The 15616-nt window shown below is 37.0% G+C and overlaps 1 protein-coding gene across 1 annotated transcript; it reads left to right on the top strand.

The window, feature by feature from the left end:
- Positions 1–1347: 1347 nt before the first annotated feature.
- Positions 1348–15319, top strand: LOC117779907. Its single transcript, XM_034616252.1, has 4 exons — positions 1348–1776; positions 10900–11656; positions 11745–12675; positions 13823–15319. Exons 2-4 carry the CDS (start codon positions 10951–10953, stop codon positions 14130–14132), a joined length of 1947 nt encoding a protein of 648 aa, XP_034472143.1. The 5' UTR covers positions 1348–1776; positions 10900–10950; the 3' UTR covers positions 14133–15319.
- The last annotated feature ends 297 nt before the right edge of the window (positions 15320–15616 follow it).

Genomic DNA, 15616 nt, shown 5'->3' with positions numbered 1-15616 from the left:
GCGCAAAATTTGAATCACTGCGGACGGCAGTTCGCGTTAGTGACGAAAGCATCACGAAGGGTGCGAAAGGCGACTAACTATATATACAGCTAAGTTGGAAAATTTGCTACGACTGTCCGATCAGATCGAGCTATATACCGATCGAAAGGTTTAGTCTTAACTTACAAAATGGCAAAAAAAACTTTTTCTAACCAACCTGGGTCATGAGATACGGGGGTGTAAGTGGGAGGGGAAAAATTTAAATGATTGCAGCTAATGGGGCTGTTGGCGTCTTTTGGTAAAATCCGATATCTGGTTCAAAAGATAAACAAATTTTAGTGGACTTCTCAAAATGAAATGAAAAGTCAGTTTGTTTGTCTGTTTGCAGCAAAGCGCTAAAGAAGCTTAAATGTAATGATGGGGATTGATTCCTTTTCGAAAATCTAAAAATGTTTGTTCTACGACTTTTTGAAAAAACCGCTAGTTTTCCAAACCAAACAAGCTACAGATATGTTCTATATATCATTGGAAAGGTGTGGTTGAGGGCTTTTAGGCGTACCTTTAAACTTTTTTTTAAGTACTCAGGTAACATTTTGTCGATTTCTGATAAAACGGCTCTAACGATTTCTGTTAAATTTTAATATGTTGTAATACGTACAATTTTGTTCGTCACAATTGCTTTCGTCACTAGACTTTTACCTCGTGTAGAGTTTTTTTTTGTGGTATAAAATAACATCAATTAACAATTGTGTATATTTGCAATGAGATTATTATTAATAGCGCAATTTTAAGTCAAAATTTGATACAAATAAAGAAGGGAAAATATTTATTAAGAAGTTCAAATTTAAACAAATTAAAAATTTGCTATCGTCGATGAACTTCACAGCTGCTCCTTACAAAACGTGTAGTATGACCAGAAAAAAGGAAAATCTGATCGCACTATAAGTATTAACGAAATCTCCTCTGAGGCAGATGGATATATCAGCTAGAAAAGACCGATGAAAATTGAAACTGAAAAACGAAAATAGGAATAAAAACGATGATTAAAAAAATATGATTAATATTGTTTATACTGCTGTTTAAGCATTATAAATAAATAGTATTATTCTAATTCTACTATTGGTAAAAAGTCATTGAAAAATAGTTTCCACACTTATGTTCATCTGTTATTTTGTGTTTTTGCACCTATTTTTATACTGATTCAGGCTCAAAATCAAATTTGATTTCCCCTAACAGAAGGGAATACCCTTAATTATCGTGTAGAATATCAGAGCAAATATATACAATATCGAATTGAATTTCACATCGTTTCCTGCTAAAATATCGATATAATATCGATATCGCGATTGAAACTCATCCCTACTCTGTGTGTCCAGTGGCACTAACGAGAAGTATTCGGATGTCGCTGCACGCACGTATCTCGAAGTCGTCGCACAGCAAGTTTTAGTCTTATAAGTTTGAGATACGTCGTGCCATTAGTGAAATTTTCTAAAATCGTTGAAATTTCTACACAGCCCGACTAAAGTGCAACTTAGATTAATTGTGTATTAACCATAGTATATCTAGTGCAATCTTTGAAATTACCGTGCGAGTGCCAACAAACAAAATATAAATATATCAAAAAGAAAGAAAGAGAGGAAATAAGTCAGTGCAAATGGTTTTGTGGCTATGCTGGGCAAGCTAAACTAAATAATGCTTAAAATACAATTTATATAAATTGCCAACTAAAAAAAAAAAAAACCACATCAAATACAACAATAAATAAAACGGAAAATAGCAACTGTAGCGATTAAACAGGTATGACAAAAATTTTCGCACACTTTGCGTGTTTGTAGAGTGTATGTGGCAAAAATAATACGAAAAATAATATGCCATTGATAAATTCATATGATGTTGTGCTTTTGCTACTATACACATAAGTACATATGTATATGTTATGTATGTGTTTATATATGAGCATATAGCAAGGGCGTTCGCGGAAATAGGCATTAATAAATACATATTTATAAGTATCTATAAGATACATATGTACATATTGTATATTGGTGTTGCCGTTGCGTTATTTCGTAGTGCCCAAAAGAGATACGAAATTCCCAGAAACGCATTTTCTAATTTAGACCGATTTCTGAGAAGTGACAGACAGACAGCCAAGCGAGCGAGCCAACAGCAGCAGCAGCAGCTCAACAAGACCAACAACAATGCTCACACATATAGATACACTCGTATACACTGACAAACAGACAGAGAGTCGCATGCTCACTCATTCGCTCTCTCGCACTCTCACTCAATTGTGTGGACAAGCAGCAGCACATGATAGGAAAACGGGAACTGCGGCTGAATGTTGGCAGAGAGAGATACTTGGTTATATTGGTTTGGCTCGCTACTCAATTCGGCTGAAGCCATACTTCATACACACTCGACTGAAGTCGACAGCGGTGATATTTTTCGTCGTACCCTTCATAAGAAAAGGTGTTATTAACTTTGCCTGTAATGTGCACACACACACTTACATGCATACACACATATATACTCTTGTGTGTGCACTTTTTCGATCATTCTTGGTAAAAGCGGGTTTTTTTTTACCATCTTCTTCCGCTCATTTCCTTGAAATTTGTATTAAACTTGAGTGCGTTCGGTTGTGCTCGGCTTTTAATAGCTTTTCATGTGAAATTTAAAATATTTCCACAACAAGAAAGAAACAGAAAAAAAGGATAAATGTAATTGGGCCGTTCACTTAATTGGCTTCTTTAGATGCGGCCCCGGGGCCAACAATGATCTTAGTATATTTGGCCAATTTTTCGTACAGTATGTTTTGAACTCTTGGGACATGTTCTTGGATTTCATAAATTGCGAAATAACCTTTTGAATTATAACCTACAAAAAGTCTGCAGGCTGCTACTTATGTATATGGATGAATATACTTACTTACAGTTAATTTACGTAGTTTGATTTAACTTTATTATTATTATTACTTTATTTATTTGCTGACAAGCAAACGGAAATTCAATAAAAAGTATTTCTCAGCTAATTACTGTCCATTACTCATGAAGCCAATAAAAAGCTGAGCTATCAAAATGACGGTGAGCTGATTTATAAAGTTCCCCTTACAAATAATCGAATTTCCAGGTTAAATATACACATTCTGCTCACTTTGGTATAATTTCTGAAGTACTTCACATTCTGGTCACACTAAATCCCTTCTATTGATATATCATAATAATGTGCTACGCATAAACCCCTGAAGATTGGCATTTTTCTCTATTGTACCCTCTCTCCTGCACATTCTTTTCCCTTCCTTGTGCTTTGGTCCTAGCATCAGCTGCGGCTATTGTTGTTTTTACCTTCTATTGTGTTAGTGTTTGTTATTCGATTTATGTGCAGATTTCGTGGAAATTTAATTTGATGTATGTGTTGTGTATTTGTATGTGTTTTCATCTGCTTTTTGCGCTCGTTGTTAATTGTTCGCGTGAATTTGTTCAATTGAAACGCGATGCCAAAAGTGAAATGTGGGCAAAACACTCAATTTTATTTAAGACTCTCCCGCACTCGAATGGAATTCATTTGTTTGTTTATTTCTGTTCATTTCATTTTGCTTGATTGTATTTCATAGTAAATCATTGCTGGCCAACTTATCTTGTATTGTTGCGTCTGGGCCAAAAAGGTGAAACATTATTGTTTTTTATTATTGTTTTATTTTGTGTTTTGTTTGGATAAACCGGTCGAATTTAGTTCATTTTGGTTTTGGGTTTGAGTTTGACTTTTTGTTTTATGTTAATTACATTTTGGGGTTACTCTACCCGACTTTCGTAACAAGACGACCTAATCTATATTTGCATTGCCCAGATACAGATGCATTTCAAGATACTCTTAGTCACACAACACCAGCGCCACCCATTGACCCGACCAGCAACAAAGTTGTCTCAATTCCAGCTTACTCTTATCTCATACCTTTACCCTCGAGCTCTTTCTCCCTTTCTGTGTCTTCTCTCTTTTGTCCGCACGTCTGTTGTACACACACATTCATATATATTTGCCTTCCATTTCCATGAAAAACGAAGCGCTTTTGATTGTTCTTGGAATTTCGTTTTAACTTTGCAAACGCTCTGTAACTGATAAGCTCTGTATACTGTATACTGCCCACTCGTACTTGTACCGACACTGTGATTTTTCAGTCACTGCAATAAGTGGGAACTGTGATTAATATCGTGGAGTGTAATGTTGACACCATTGTGACATAATATCAGTATGATAATAGATCATCTTGCAAATAATCTCAGCAACTAAGATAATTTTAAGAAGCGGAAGAGTTTGAAGTCACTATATCTTTTTGAAAATATGTACATAAGCGATGGTTTTATAATTGAATATGTTATAAAATTTGTAGAATAATATTTCAATATTCAATATTCACAATATTTTTATATAGATTAAAATAGAGTTATAAATTATATATCGACATATTTTTGCAAAATGATCGTAAGCGGCAAAAAATTAAATTTTTCAGGATATTTTTTTTTAATAGGTAAGAATTATAGAACAATTTTACATCAAAAAGTCAATTTCTTAAAAAATGTCATTTCGCAAAAAGGTGTCGATGTATAATTTAGAACCCTCTTTTTATTTAAATAGTACCGAGCCACAATTATTATTCTTATTTATTATTTTTTTGTTTACTTGCGCATCTCTATTTATTAAATTAATTAATCATTGGTGGACGTCTTGCGTCACAGATTGCGCATATCAACGTTTTTCGTAGTAATTTTTATCAATGAACTGTTTTAGAACCGTCTGATAACCTTAGCTAGTTGCTTGGAACTATGATATGTATGTGTTTATATTCTTGATAAATTCATACTATATTAGGTGTTAAACTGTTTTTCGTTTATAGCTGTGCTCTTTGTATTTTTGCCTATCGCCTTCCGGTTAGGGGCAATGGTAATCGCTAAATTTATTAATATTAATCGTTACCATTAACAAATAAAGTCTCATGATTGTAGTGCTTTGCTGTTTAGTTGATATTTCTGGACTCGACTAGAAGGTAACTAAATGGGAATACATATTATGAATTGAACAATATTTTTGACAGTTGCAAAGTGTTGATAACTTGTGAAACCTACCTCAATATGAGGAACAGACTATAGCAAATATAAATTGCCAGAACTCGTATAATACAATTTAAGTGTTTTTTTTTTTTTTGAACTATTGTTATTATTCAATTTATTTAATGTTTCTTTTTTGTGCTTTTATTCTAAAACAGCGTTAGTTTTTAAAGACCTTTGCTCTTATCTCAGGCTTATGTTGATAATTTATGTGTCATCATTAGCATACAAAATATGTAAACAAAAGATATTTATCTAAAAGTTGCGAAACAAACTCATGTGTGTGCTTTGTATCCAAACATAGGCCGATCCCATCATTTAAGAAACCTTGACAAAATAAAAACGTCCGTCGTAGAGTCAGAGCCACGGGTGGACTATGTTAAGTGTAGCAAATTAAATTGAAATTTTGTTAGTGCTTTCATTTAATCAGAAAACAGCACATTCACCACACACACGCACACTTACATACACATGCTGGTCTGGTTTACTGCTTGCTGTGCGTACCTTTAAACAACTTCATGACTTCACCACCATTTGAGTACCGTGTGTACAATTTCCAAGAATTTCTCATGTGCTCTATTGTATAGTGGATTTATCATGAGAGCCTTCTGCACCAGCCCGATTCCAAGAAATGCAAACAATTCACATTAATGTTGTTAATTTTATTTATATTATTGTTATATACTATTTTTATGCACATATGCCACATACCTACCTTTGTTTTTTATGTATGTACATTCTGTGTGATAACAAGTCAACCCAAAATTCGCGATAACAATCGAAAACAACTTCAAAACCTGTCAGCTGCATTTGCTCGACTTTCACCCTACACACTTTAGAAATTATACTTACTTTATTAAGTATAATTTCTTTTATTTGCAACTTTTAGATTTTAGAAAATTATTTTATAATAATAGAAATGGAAATTAGAAAATATTTCTACAGGAACGTTTTTGGTATAATATACCATGGAATATGGTTCAACAGACATGGGTATAATACCGCAAATTCCATATGAACCTGTTTTCTAATTCTCTTAAACCTTCTTAAAATACATTTTTAGGAGGAAATTTAAATCACATTTGTTTTACATTGAATACACTTTTTTATTGGCTAATTTATGAGATCTTCCAAATAATAATCACCTTGACACGCTATTGTACATTGGGTATAAGCTATAACACGCATACGTATGTATATATAGTAACTACATAAGTTTCAGGGGTGTGCGTGTGTAAGTAAAGACATAAGTACAATTAAACAATGGGATTTTGTGAGAATTTGATTTGATTATTTTTATTGTTTGTTGTTTACCCACGTCAATGAGATTTCTCCAGGTATTTCCAATGGGCAAATCTTAAAGCATATCAGTCACGAACCACATGATAAGCAGAGCAGGAGAAAGATACAAACAGAGAGAGAGAGAGAGAGAGAGAGAGAGAGGGAGAAAGACGCATAGATAAAAGTTTAAAGAGTGAACCTAATGCCGTGGGTGAGAACAGTTTCCTATTTTCTTTTTTTCGATGGAATTGCTAATTAAATTGGCATATGAATGCCGAATTGCCATGAGAATTGTTTATGAACACACAAATACTCGCACACTTACATACATACATATATATTCAAGTGAAGCGCAATGAATGGAGCTGCAAATATTTTTTGGATGATGGAAGCGCAGAGGAAGGGGCGCTAAAGGTGGACGGGGTAAGCGTTCAAAATGAAAACGTAATAAATAAATCTCATTTCAATTTTCTTGCGAAAAAATATCAAAATGAAATACACTCTCTCACATCACACCCTCTTATCGCCCCCCCACCGACCGTCTGTTCGTCTGTGCGTCCGTCCGTCTGTTCGTCAGACTCGTACCGTTGCGCTCCTTTGGCACTTTGCGCTTTGTTGCCCCGCTCTCTGCTTTGCATGTGATTTTGTTTTCAAGCGAAGTTCATTTGCGAATTCCAAGTAACTGCAAAGCAAAATGCGAACAACGAAAAATGAAAACGAAAAATAAAAAAACAACAAAAAAAGCAACGAAGACGATGGAGCCCAGCGAAGCGGCAGCAACAAAAAGTAATTGAATTCGCTTTAAAAATCCCATCCATCCCTCTCTCTATCCTTATCCTTATCCCTGTCTGTCTCGCTGTCTTCCCCTTCGCCGTTGCCGTCCCTGTCTCTTGTTCATTGTTGAGGTTTCTTCTCATTGGCTTTTTGTTGTTTAAGTCGACTTCGGTTTTTGCACTTGCCACCTTCTCATCCACCTAGCCCCAACTTCCTCCTCCTTTTACTCCTCATCCTCCAGCTGACCGCAATCCATTTCGTTTTGTTGTGACAATTTCAGCGTAAAAACATGACAATGGTGCACCTCTTGGGAGCCTCTCGTACTACTATAGATGCTAGTAGTCAAAGTTTTTCACTGAAATAGCTTTTTAAATGGGTGGAAATGTGGGCGGAAGCAGTGGGGGGAATTGAGAGTTATGTAAAGTTAAGCGGGTGGCGAATTGCTGGAAATTTGCATTCAAAGAGTTTCATTTGGCGTTTACTTATTTTTTCTCTTTTTGCCATACTGAATTTTTAAAAGCTTTTGTGTTTCTTTTCTGTTCTCACAAACTAATGCAATCAAGTGACTTTTCTACTTCTGAAGTGCTATCAATTGCAATAAATTTTAAGCTCATTGGGCGAATTTCATGATTTTGGTTTTAAGTGCCAACTACTTTGAAATGTTACAGTAGGATATAAATCTTTATAATACAAATAAATTGAAAATATTCTAAATCATATTCGCTTAACAAATCTCAACTAAACTGCAGATATCATCAGCGCTTAAACATTTGCAGGTGCTTATTAGAAATAGTTTCAACGACATAAATATAATAAGTACATATGTGCACCTATGCCACCACCACGTCACCCCCTTTCCATCCTAGTTTCTGTGAAACGTTTATCAACGTTTTTACCACGAACAAGTTATGTATTAGATCATTATCTGTATTTGGATTTCTGATGAAATTTCGCATTGTCTGCAACAGTGCTTCTGCTTTCAGCTCATGGCAACGGAGCGAAAAAAAATAAAAAACAATACGAAACCCGAATTATAAAGGAAAAGAGAGAAAAAGGTTCGTTGTGACGGGCCCTCTTTGGAACGCCATACCGGCTGTGTGCACTCGAAAGCTAGCGAGAGCTACCTCGTATCTCACACCTCCACAAGCGAGGCGGTCCTGTGAGTCATACACTTCTCGTTGTCTACCTACCAACTTGGCTTACTCGCATATAGTAGCCATTGTTAACAATGCGGTTTTATCTCGTGTTTCGTTCGACTTGAAGTTTCGATTGAAAGTTGGGGGAGCCCAAGTTTATTTCATCATAGTTGTATATATAGAATCATGCTTGGTAGCAAGTGATTAGAGAGATCGTGTCATACGAGTATGAGTACAAGTGTGTCTGTGATTCACATGCACATTGATCACTTGAATCGAATTGGGAAAGGTCGTTGGTTTATTTATCACGTGCCACTCAGCCATAGATGGCGCTACTTACCGTAACGGTTAACGGCTAACGATACATGCCATAAATATTTTTTTTTTTCATTTTTAGAAATTTAGTTCAACAATCTATTGGATTTCCGACGAAAAAATAACATTAATTTTTAATTACTTTTTTATATTTATTCTTGCTAAAAATCAAATAAAGCTTGACTAAAAAAAAGCTGCATTCGCTTTTGGCTCGTTTTATTAGTTTGCGTATCGCATTTCCGGGTTGTGAAGCTTTAAGCTAACTATTCCTACACTCTACACTTTCCATACGACACAAAAGAAAACAACAAACGTAATGAAAATGCACTGTTAATTGTTTAATGAGCAGTGCGCAATAGTTGCTATGCGGGAGAAGGGCCATAATTCCTAGAAATCAAGTGTACGAATGTACGAGCCCATAATTATTAATTACGCAGCAATTGGTAACTTCAGCTGAAACACTTGATTAGCAATCAGTCATCGGAAGTCGCTAATTTCTGTCTCGAATGCAATTATGATGTCAGAGTTCTTAACACAGATTGTGATTTATCCACAGTCCCAAATCAGCACGAAAAATCGATCCAAGGTTACCGAAAGTTCAATTACCTTCACTTGAAAGCTCTAATAAAGCTCACAGATCTTCACAACAATGAATAAAATGCTATAATATAATGCAAGATTCATGCAAATTTTCTTTGTCTTATTTTGAGTAAGAGCTCAATCGACTGGCCGATATCCCAACTAAATTATAAAAATTGGAAAAGTTATAATAATAAATATCTTAAAAATATGGAACAAGAATTTAATTGTCAGGTTTTGAGAGAGAGATGATTGTTTTTGAATTGGAACAAAACGGATCTATATTTTCTACAAGATTTATAATTCGCTAAAATCAAATTAAATCTGCTCCAGTAATTATTTTTATATTCCTAAACTGCATAATATCACTTGGGTACAGGTTGTGAGTGTTACAACTTTTCTAGACATTACGTCACGAATCGTGATTTTCATTGTCTGTAGGATGACCTAATTATTCCAGTGAATAACCGTTATGATGACAGGTCTTTTCATTTTCACCTCCACAAGCAATCAGCCGAGTTGTATTGTCACTTGGCAACATATGAACATGCATAGATACCAATTTTTTTTTCGGCCAATACCATTTTTGGGGAGTTCTTCACCTTGCGATCTACAAAAGTGACTCATTGTCTGTCGAGCCTGTGCGTGCATGTCATGGTCGACCTTAGAGCCATGACGCATCTCATTACGAGGTATTTGATAAGTTGAGCGATAAGTGTACAGTCTCTTACTCAAAGTGGTGAAAAAAAGGGGGGAGAGTGAAGGCAAGTGTTGCCACATCTGTTATCAATAAATATACCCGCAATTCTTATGAATGAGCGCTTACTGTGTAAACTTGAATGTGAGTCCAAGTACGAGAGAGAGAGAAAGAGAGCGAGGGAGTGAGAGATACACTGGGAGAGGGAGAGAGAGAGAAAGAGAGGGAGTGAGAATGACAAGCCCTCGCTTGAGGGTTTTCGATTACAATTTCAATGATTTGTGAAATTACAATGCAACGATGCAAACTGACCCACAAAATGAGAGATGATAATAAAAAAAATTTATTCATACATACATATGTATATAGTATGTAGGAGGATTTAATTTACTTATACTTATTGGGGTACTTATGTATGGGCACACATACAACGATGTCTAAAAATAGCTGACATTACGCTGCGATATTGGGATAAAGATGTTGTGTCTATGCGTGGGATTGGAATGTGTGCGCCTTTCTTTTGAATGGCAATGTGCTCGGCATGAGTCAGGTTCGTGGGGGAGCAACAACATCCCAAGTGGTGTGAGAAAAGGGTGACCAAATAATGTACATAAATATCTGCAACTGCAACAGCAATTGCATTTTAAATTGCTGGGGGCTCAACTTCAACTCTGCTTAAGTAAGTAATTAAGTCTGAAAACTAGAAACAGTAGCAGCACTTGAGACTTGGGGTTTTTTTTTGTTAGTGTAGGTCAAAGCATTTCACACTCAGTTAATCGCCAGACATCTATGTGACAGTTTAATGACTTGTTGTGAGAAAAAATAAATTACAACTTGTTTAGTTTCTTGTAAAATTTGATCGTGTACAATGGAAATTATTAACTTTGCAGTGGTAATAAATACTAAATGCAATTGTAAAATCTGGCAACGCCGTAAGAATTACATATTAAACAGAGTGGCAGCGCTATCGCTAATAAACTTGAGCAAATTTCAAATTTATAGCAACTTCTAACAGTTTTTTTGTTTTGTATATTTCCAGTGGAAAGTGCATGCAGCAGGATCATTGAGGGAAAGAGATAGGCAGCTTCCAATGGGTCTTCAATCGAGCAGGCCAACTCACGTCGTTGCCAGCAGAAAAAGTAAAGTTCTTAGCAATCGCAAAAGCAAATCCAAGTCAAGCCAAGCAACGGAGTTGGAAGTGGAGCAGGAGTTGGAACTGGACCTGGAACAGGAGCGGGCGCAATTGAGAGCCAGTTATAGCTTGCAAATTGCTGAAGCTGAGGAGGCGTTATCAACGGATTTGCGACAAATTATAATTAAAATACAATTGGCCAAAATGGAAAATGGTAATAACGAGAGTGTGGAGCAGGAACAGCAACAACAACAACATCAACTGCCAATTGCCGAAGGCGTCGTTACGTCTGCGACGGACACGCTCAATGCAAATGAGCAAGTTTTGAATGTGACACTAGGTGCGGCAGGGGCGTCGGCGGTGTCAGGTGCGATTGGAACTGCGGGCAGTTCAACGGAAGCGCCAAAAACAAACGAAAGACAACTCGTGAATAACAACATTTTAGCGGGAAGCGTTGCGTCGGCGTCGGCTGCGGTCAAAACGCTGCAATTGCACGACGACGCTAAAGTTGACGTCGACGTCGACAATGATGAGTCGGAAATAGCAACAGCTTCGTTGCTGCGTCGGCGTCGCAGCAGCAGCGCCGAAGGCGTCGAGTACTGCGAAGTGCTCGAGTCGCCGCCAGTCGACGAAATGTTGTCGAACGGAGCACAACGTACACAAGGTGAGAGCGCGAGAATGGCAGATAAGCAAATAATGGCAAACTAAAGATTATTCTCTCTCTTCTCTCTCTGTGGTATTTTCTATAACAGGCAACAGCTGTTGTCGCAGCCGCAGCAGCAAGACAATGTCGTTGGGTGCAGCAGCAGCAGCAGCTGTCACGACAGGAGCAGCAGGAACAGGAGGAGGCAGCAGTAGCAGCAGCGGCAGCAGCACATCGAAGCGACGTTGCTGCAAGTGCAAGTGCCGGGATGCAATTAGCGGACTGCGCGGCATGCTACAGTCCAGCACGAGCAACAGCAACAGCACCAAGGACAAAAAGGAAACAACAGCTGCTACATCTCGAAGCAAGACGCGCAACGTTGCCGACAGACGATCCACGCCACCCACAACAACGACAGCAACAACAGCAACAGGAATGGGAGTGGGAGTGGCGACACGGCGGCAACGTAACTCGGTGGCGGTGGCAGAACCCAGTCAGTTGGCCATTTGGGCAGCGCCCGCCAATGAACATGGCGATGTCATCATACGCATCAGCTCGCAGCCACAGCCAAAGTTTCTCATGGAGCAGGCGTCGTCGAGGGGCGTGGCAAGCACAGCAGCTTGTGCTGTCTGCACCAGCAACAACAACAATAACAGCAGCACAACAACGCCTGTGGTTACAATGGGACCCAACATACGCCTTGTGGCAACCACAGAGCCACCAACAACAACAACAACAACAGCAAATGTCCTGCCCCTGGCCATTGAACAGCCACGCCCCCAATATGGGGCGGGAGTTACGGTTCACTCGCAGATCGATTTTATGCATTGCCTGGTGCCGGATCTGGAGAGGATCATCAATAGCAACTTCTACTTTGGCAAAATGGATCGCTATGAGGCGGAGCGTCTGCTCGAGGGCAAACCGGAGGGCACATTCCTGCTACGCGATTCCGCCCAGGAGGAGTTCCTCTTCTCCGTCACATTCCGCAAATACGGACGATCGCTGCACGCACGCATCGAGCAGAGCGGCCACAAGTTTAGGTGAGTCAATAGGTCCTACAACAATGACACATGGCTAAAGTAACGCTTCAACATTGCGATTAATCGTGTTGTATCTGCGATAAGTCATTTCATTAAATTAGCATAAAGTATAATGCGCTTTTTGAACTGTTTTTGTAGTTGATAAACATCACAGATTAATCCATTGCTTATGCTGAAACTTTATATTGCATTTAGTCAAGGGCGTTGGCAGTTTTAAGCGAAGGGGGGAATTAATAAATTAATTCAAAATACATTTCATTCAATTTAAAAAAAATACCTTAATCTCTCCAAATTATTTTTGTTATTTGTTTTAGAAACACCAACTTTTGGGTTGCTTTTAGAGATTTTTAAAACACACATTCCTATGAGCAATATAGCTTCGCAGTTAAATTAGTCTATGTAGTCATTTTAAACTTTATATACGTTAAAATTATTTCGAGAACTATCCTTTCTTGCGCCCTTAGCATACAAGATCCTTAAAAAAAGATTATACAGTAGAGTGGGTAATTTTTTTTTTGCGACAAAACGACGAGTTCAAAGAATGTTTGCACAATAAACCATCGGTCTGACATTAAAATAAAATAATTTTTTTTTTACTCTATCATTGCATTTAAATTGTCATCAATTCTCTTAACGCTGCTTTTACATTAGTTTTGTTGAAAGTTAATGCATTTTTCGTTTAGTATAAAATTTGTTGAAATTAAGATTGTTAAAAGCTTCAATATGAATGCTTCACTTAAAAATTATATATTTCATTCCACTAATTTGTAAAATGCTTTTAAGGTTAAGGTTAAGGTTAAATACTTAAATAAAGCGAAATAAACTTTGAAAAACTCTTTAATTAGCTTAAATAACTTCGATTCGCAGAAAACTGATTTAACAGATTACAATTTAATTTTTATAAATTAGCTAGAGCTTTCAAAACTGTTTTTGATGTTAAGATTAATCCGACTTCCCAAACAAGTGTACTTGTGCGAATATAATCCTTGAAATAATTAAATATGGCATTAAGATTCGAATTAAATAAAAGGATAAATGAGCTATCAAAACTGAGATTAACCCGCTAGGATTAATCAAATGTCATTCTACTATTATGTTTGTAACATTATCTAATTTTTTTTCTTTCAATTTTTTATCCTACCAACAGCTTTGATTGTCACGATCCGTGTGTGTTTTCGGCCCTAACGGTTACCGGATTGCTGGAACATTATAAGGACCCGTCGTGCGTGATGTTCTTTGAGCCCTGCCTGACTATGCCACTGCATCGCCGACAGACGTTCTCGCTGCAGCAGCTGGCACGTGCCACCATTGTGTCCAATACCACATACGATGGCATCAATCAGCTGGAGTTGCCGGGACGATTAAAGAGCTACCTGAAGGAATATCATTATAAGCAAAAGCTGCGCGTCAAGCCCTGCGATGCACACACCCCAGCACCGTATTACACCAATATATAGTCCACGGAAACTACGGCGGCAGCTGCGGAGGTACTGCCGCCACCACTACTCGTACCACCGCCCCCAGCGGGGTTCTCCTACTACGAGGATGTGGACAGTGCTGGCGATCGTGATGCGGATGATGATGATGATGATGCGGTCAATATACGTGTTTCGTATGTGCAACATTCAGAGGTTGTGGCACAGCTGCGCGATTGCACGGATCGACAACAACAACGTCATCAGCTACAGGAGCAACTGCTCCGTCTGCCCAATCGAATGGCTGCCGCACTCGGTCGAATGTCCGCCAATCTCAATTGTTATCAGCCGGCGGCAGCAACGTCACAGCAATCGCGCAACAGTCGTGGCACACAGACGAACCCTAGCAAACGTGCCGCCTGATGGAGCAACCAATCCAGAACAATTACAGCCAATAGACAATCCCAGTGCGTCTCGTGCCGAAAGCGCCGCCAGCTCCAAAAGCCACTTCTAAAAAACCAACTAAAATCAAAAGATACAAAAGCAAATAGTTTAACCAAGTAGCCTGTAAACATAAGTATTAAATAATTCAACTTGAGGATCCTCAACTCTATATTAAAAACAACAACAATTACCAACTCGTTCCGCATTTCCGTTTTCACAAACAACAACAGTTTTGAACAAGTATTTTAGTAATGCAATTTTAAATTGAATTGAATTTGTTAAAGTATTTTTTAATCTGTACATTAATTGCTATATTTATTTAAACAATTTATTATTATTATATGGAATTTATACTGTAAATATTGAAAACGCGCATACTATAGGAATAGAATTACATTTATATATGTGTATAAACAAATTAATAGCATACAACTCTCATTAGCCAAATTGCAAAATTGTAATCATTTATATTTATAAATCAATTAGTATTTTTATTTATTTATTCTATTTGTAATTAATGGCTGCGCTTCAAATAATTTGTATAATTTTTCGCATTGTGTGCTTTCAATGAAAGATGCACGTAAAAATTCTAAATAAACAAACAAATGGAATTAGTTTATATTCAAATACTCCTATTAGGTGGTTGCTGTTAATCTTAAACATTAATAATTATTACTATATGTATTTGTAAATTATGCAGTTGTTTCAACACATATCGAAATGTTGTACGAAATGAGTATGAGAAACCAATAAACAAAAAACAAAAAAGTTCAAAGAAACTCGCCCAAAATAATGTCTTTTTTATTAATACTTGCAGATTATCATACTTGCATATTTTGTCCGCTTGCGTAAAGTTGTATTAATAAAATTGACAACAACGCTCTGTTGTTTCCGCTTTGTTGTTTTCCTATAGTTTTTGTATAAAAACTTATAACCTGTACAGGTTAAATTTTTAATAGCCAGAATCGGCGTTAATTATAAAATATTTATAATTGATAAAACAAATCATTTCATCAAATATCTATACATTCATCTATACATTTATAATCAATTTTAAATTCACGGTATTTTGATAAGTTTGT

This window comes from Drosophila innubila (genome assembly GCF_004354385.1).
Source record: "Drosophila innubila isolate TH190305 chromosome 2L unlocalized genomic scaffold, UK_Dinn_1.0 4_B_2L, whole genome shotgun sequence".
Classification (NCBI taxonomy): Eukaryota; Metazoa; Arthropoda; class Insecta; order Diptera; family Drosophilidae; genus Drosophila; species Drosophila innubila.
This window is presented reverse-complemented; position numbering and strand designations above follow the sequence as displayed.

Coding starts and splice junctions, on each gene's coding strand:
- LOC117779907 (XM_034616252.1), top strand. CDS start 10,951: ATGGGTCTTCAATCGAGCAGGCCAACTCACGTCGTTGCCAGCAGAAAA. Junction 11,657..11,744: donor CGGAGCACAACGTACACAAG/GTGAGAGCGCGA, acceptor TTTCTATAACAG/GCAACAGCTGTTGTCGCAGC. Junction 12,676..13,822: donor CAGAGCGGCCACAAGTTTAG/GTGAGTCAATAG, acceptor TCCTACCAACAG/CTTTGATTGTCACGATCCGT.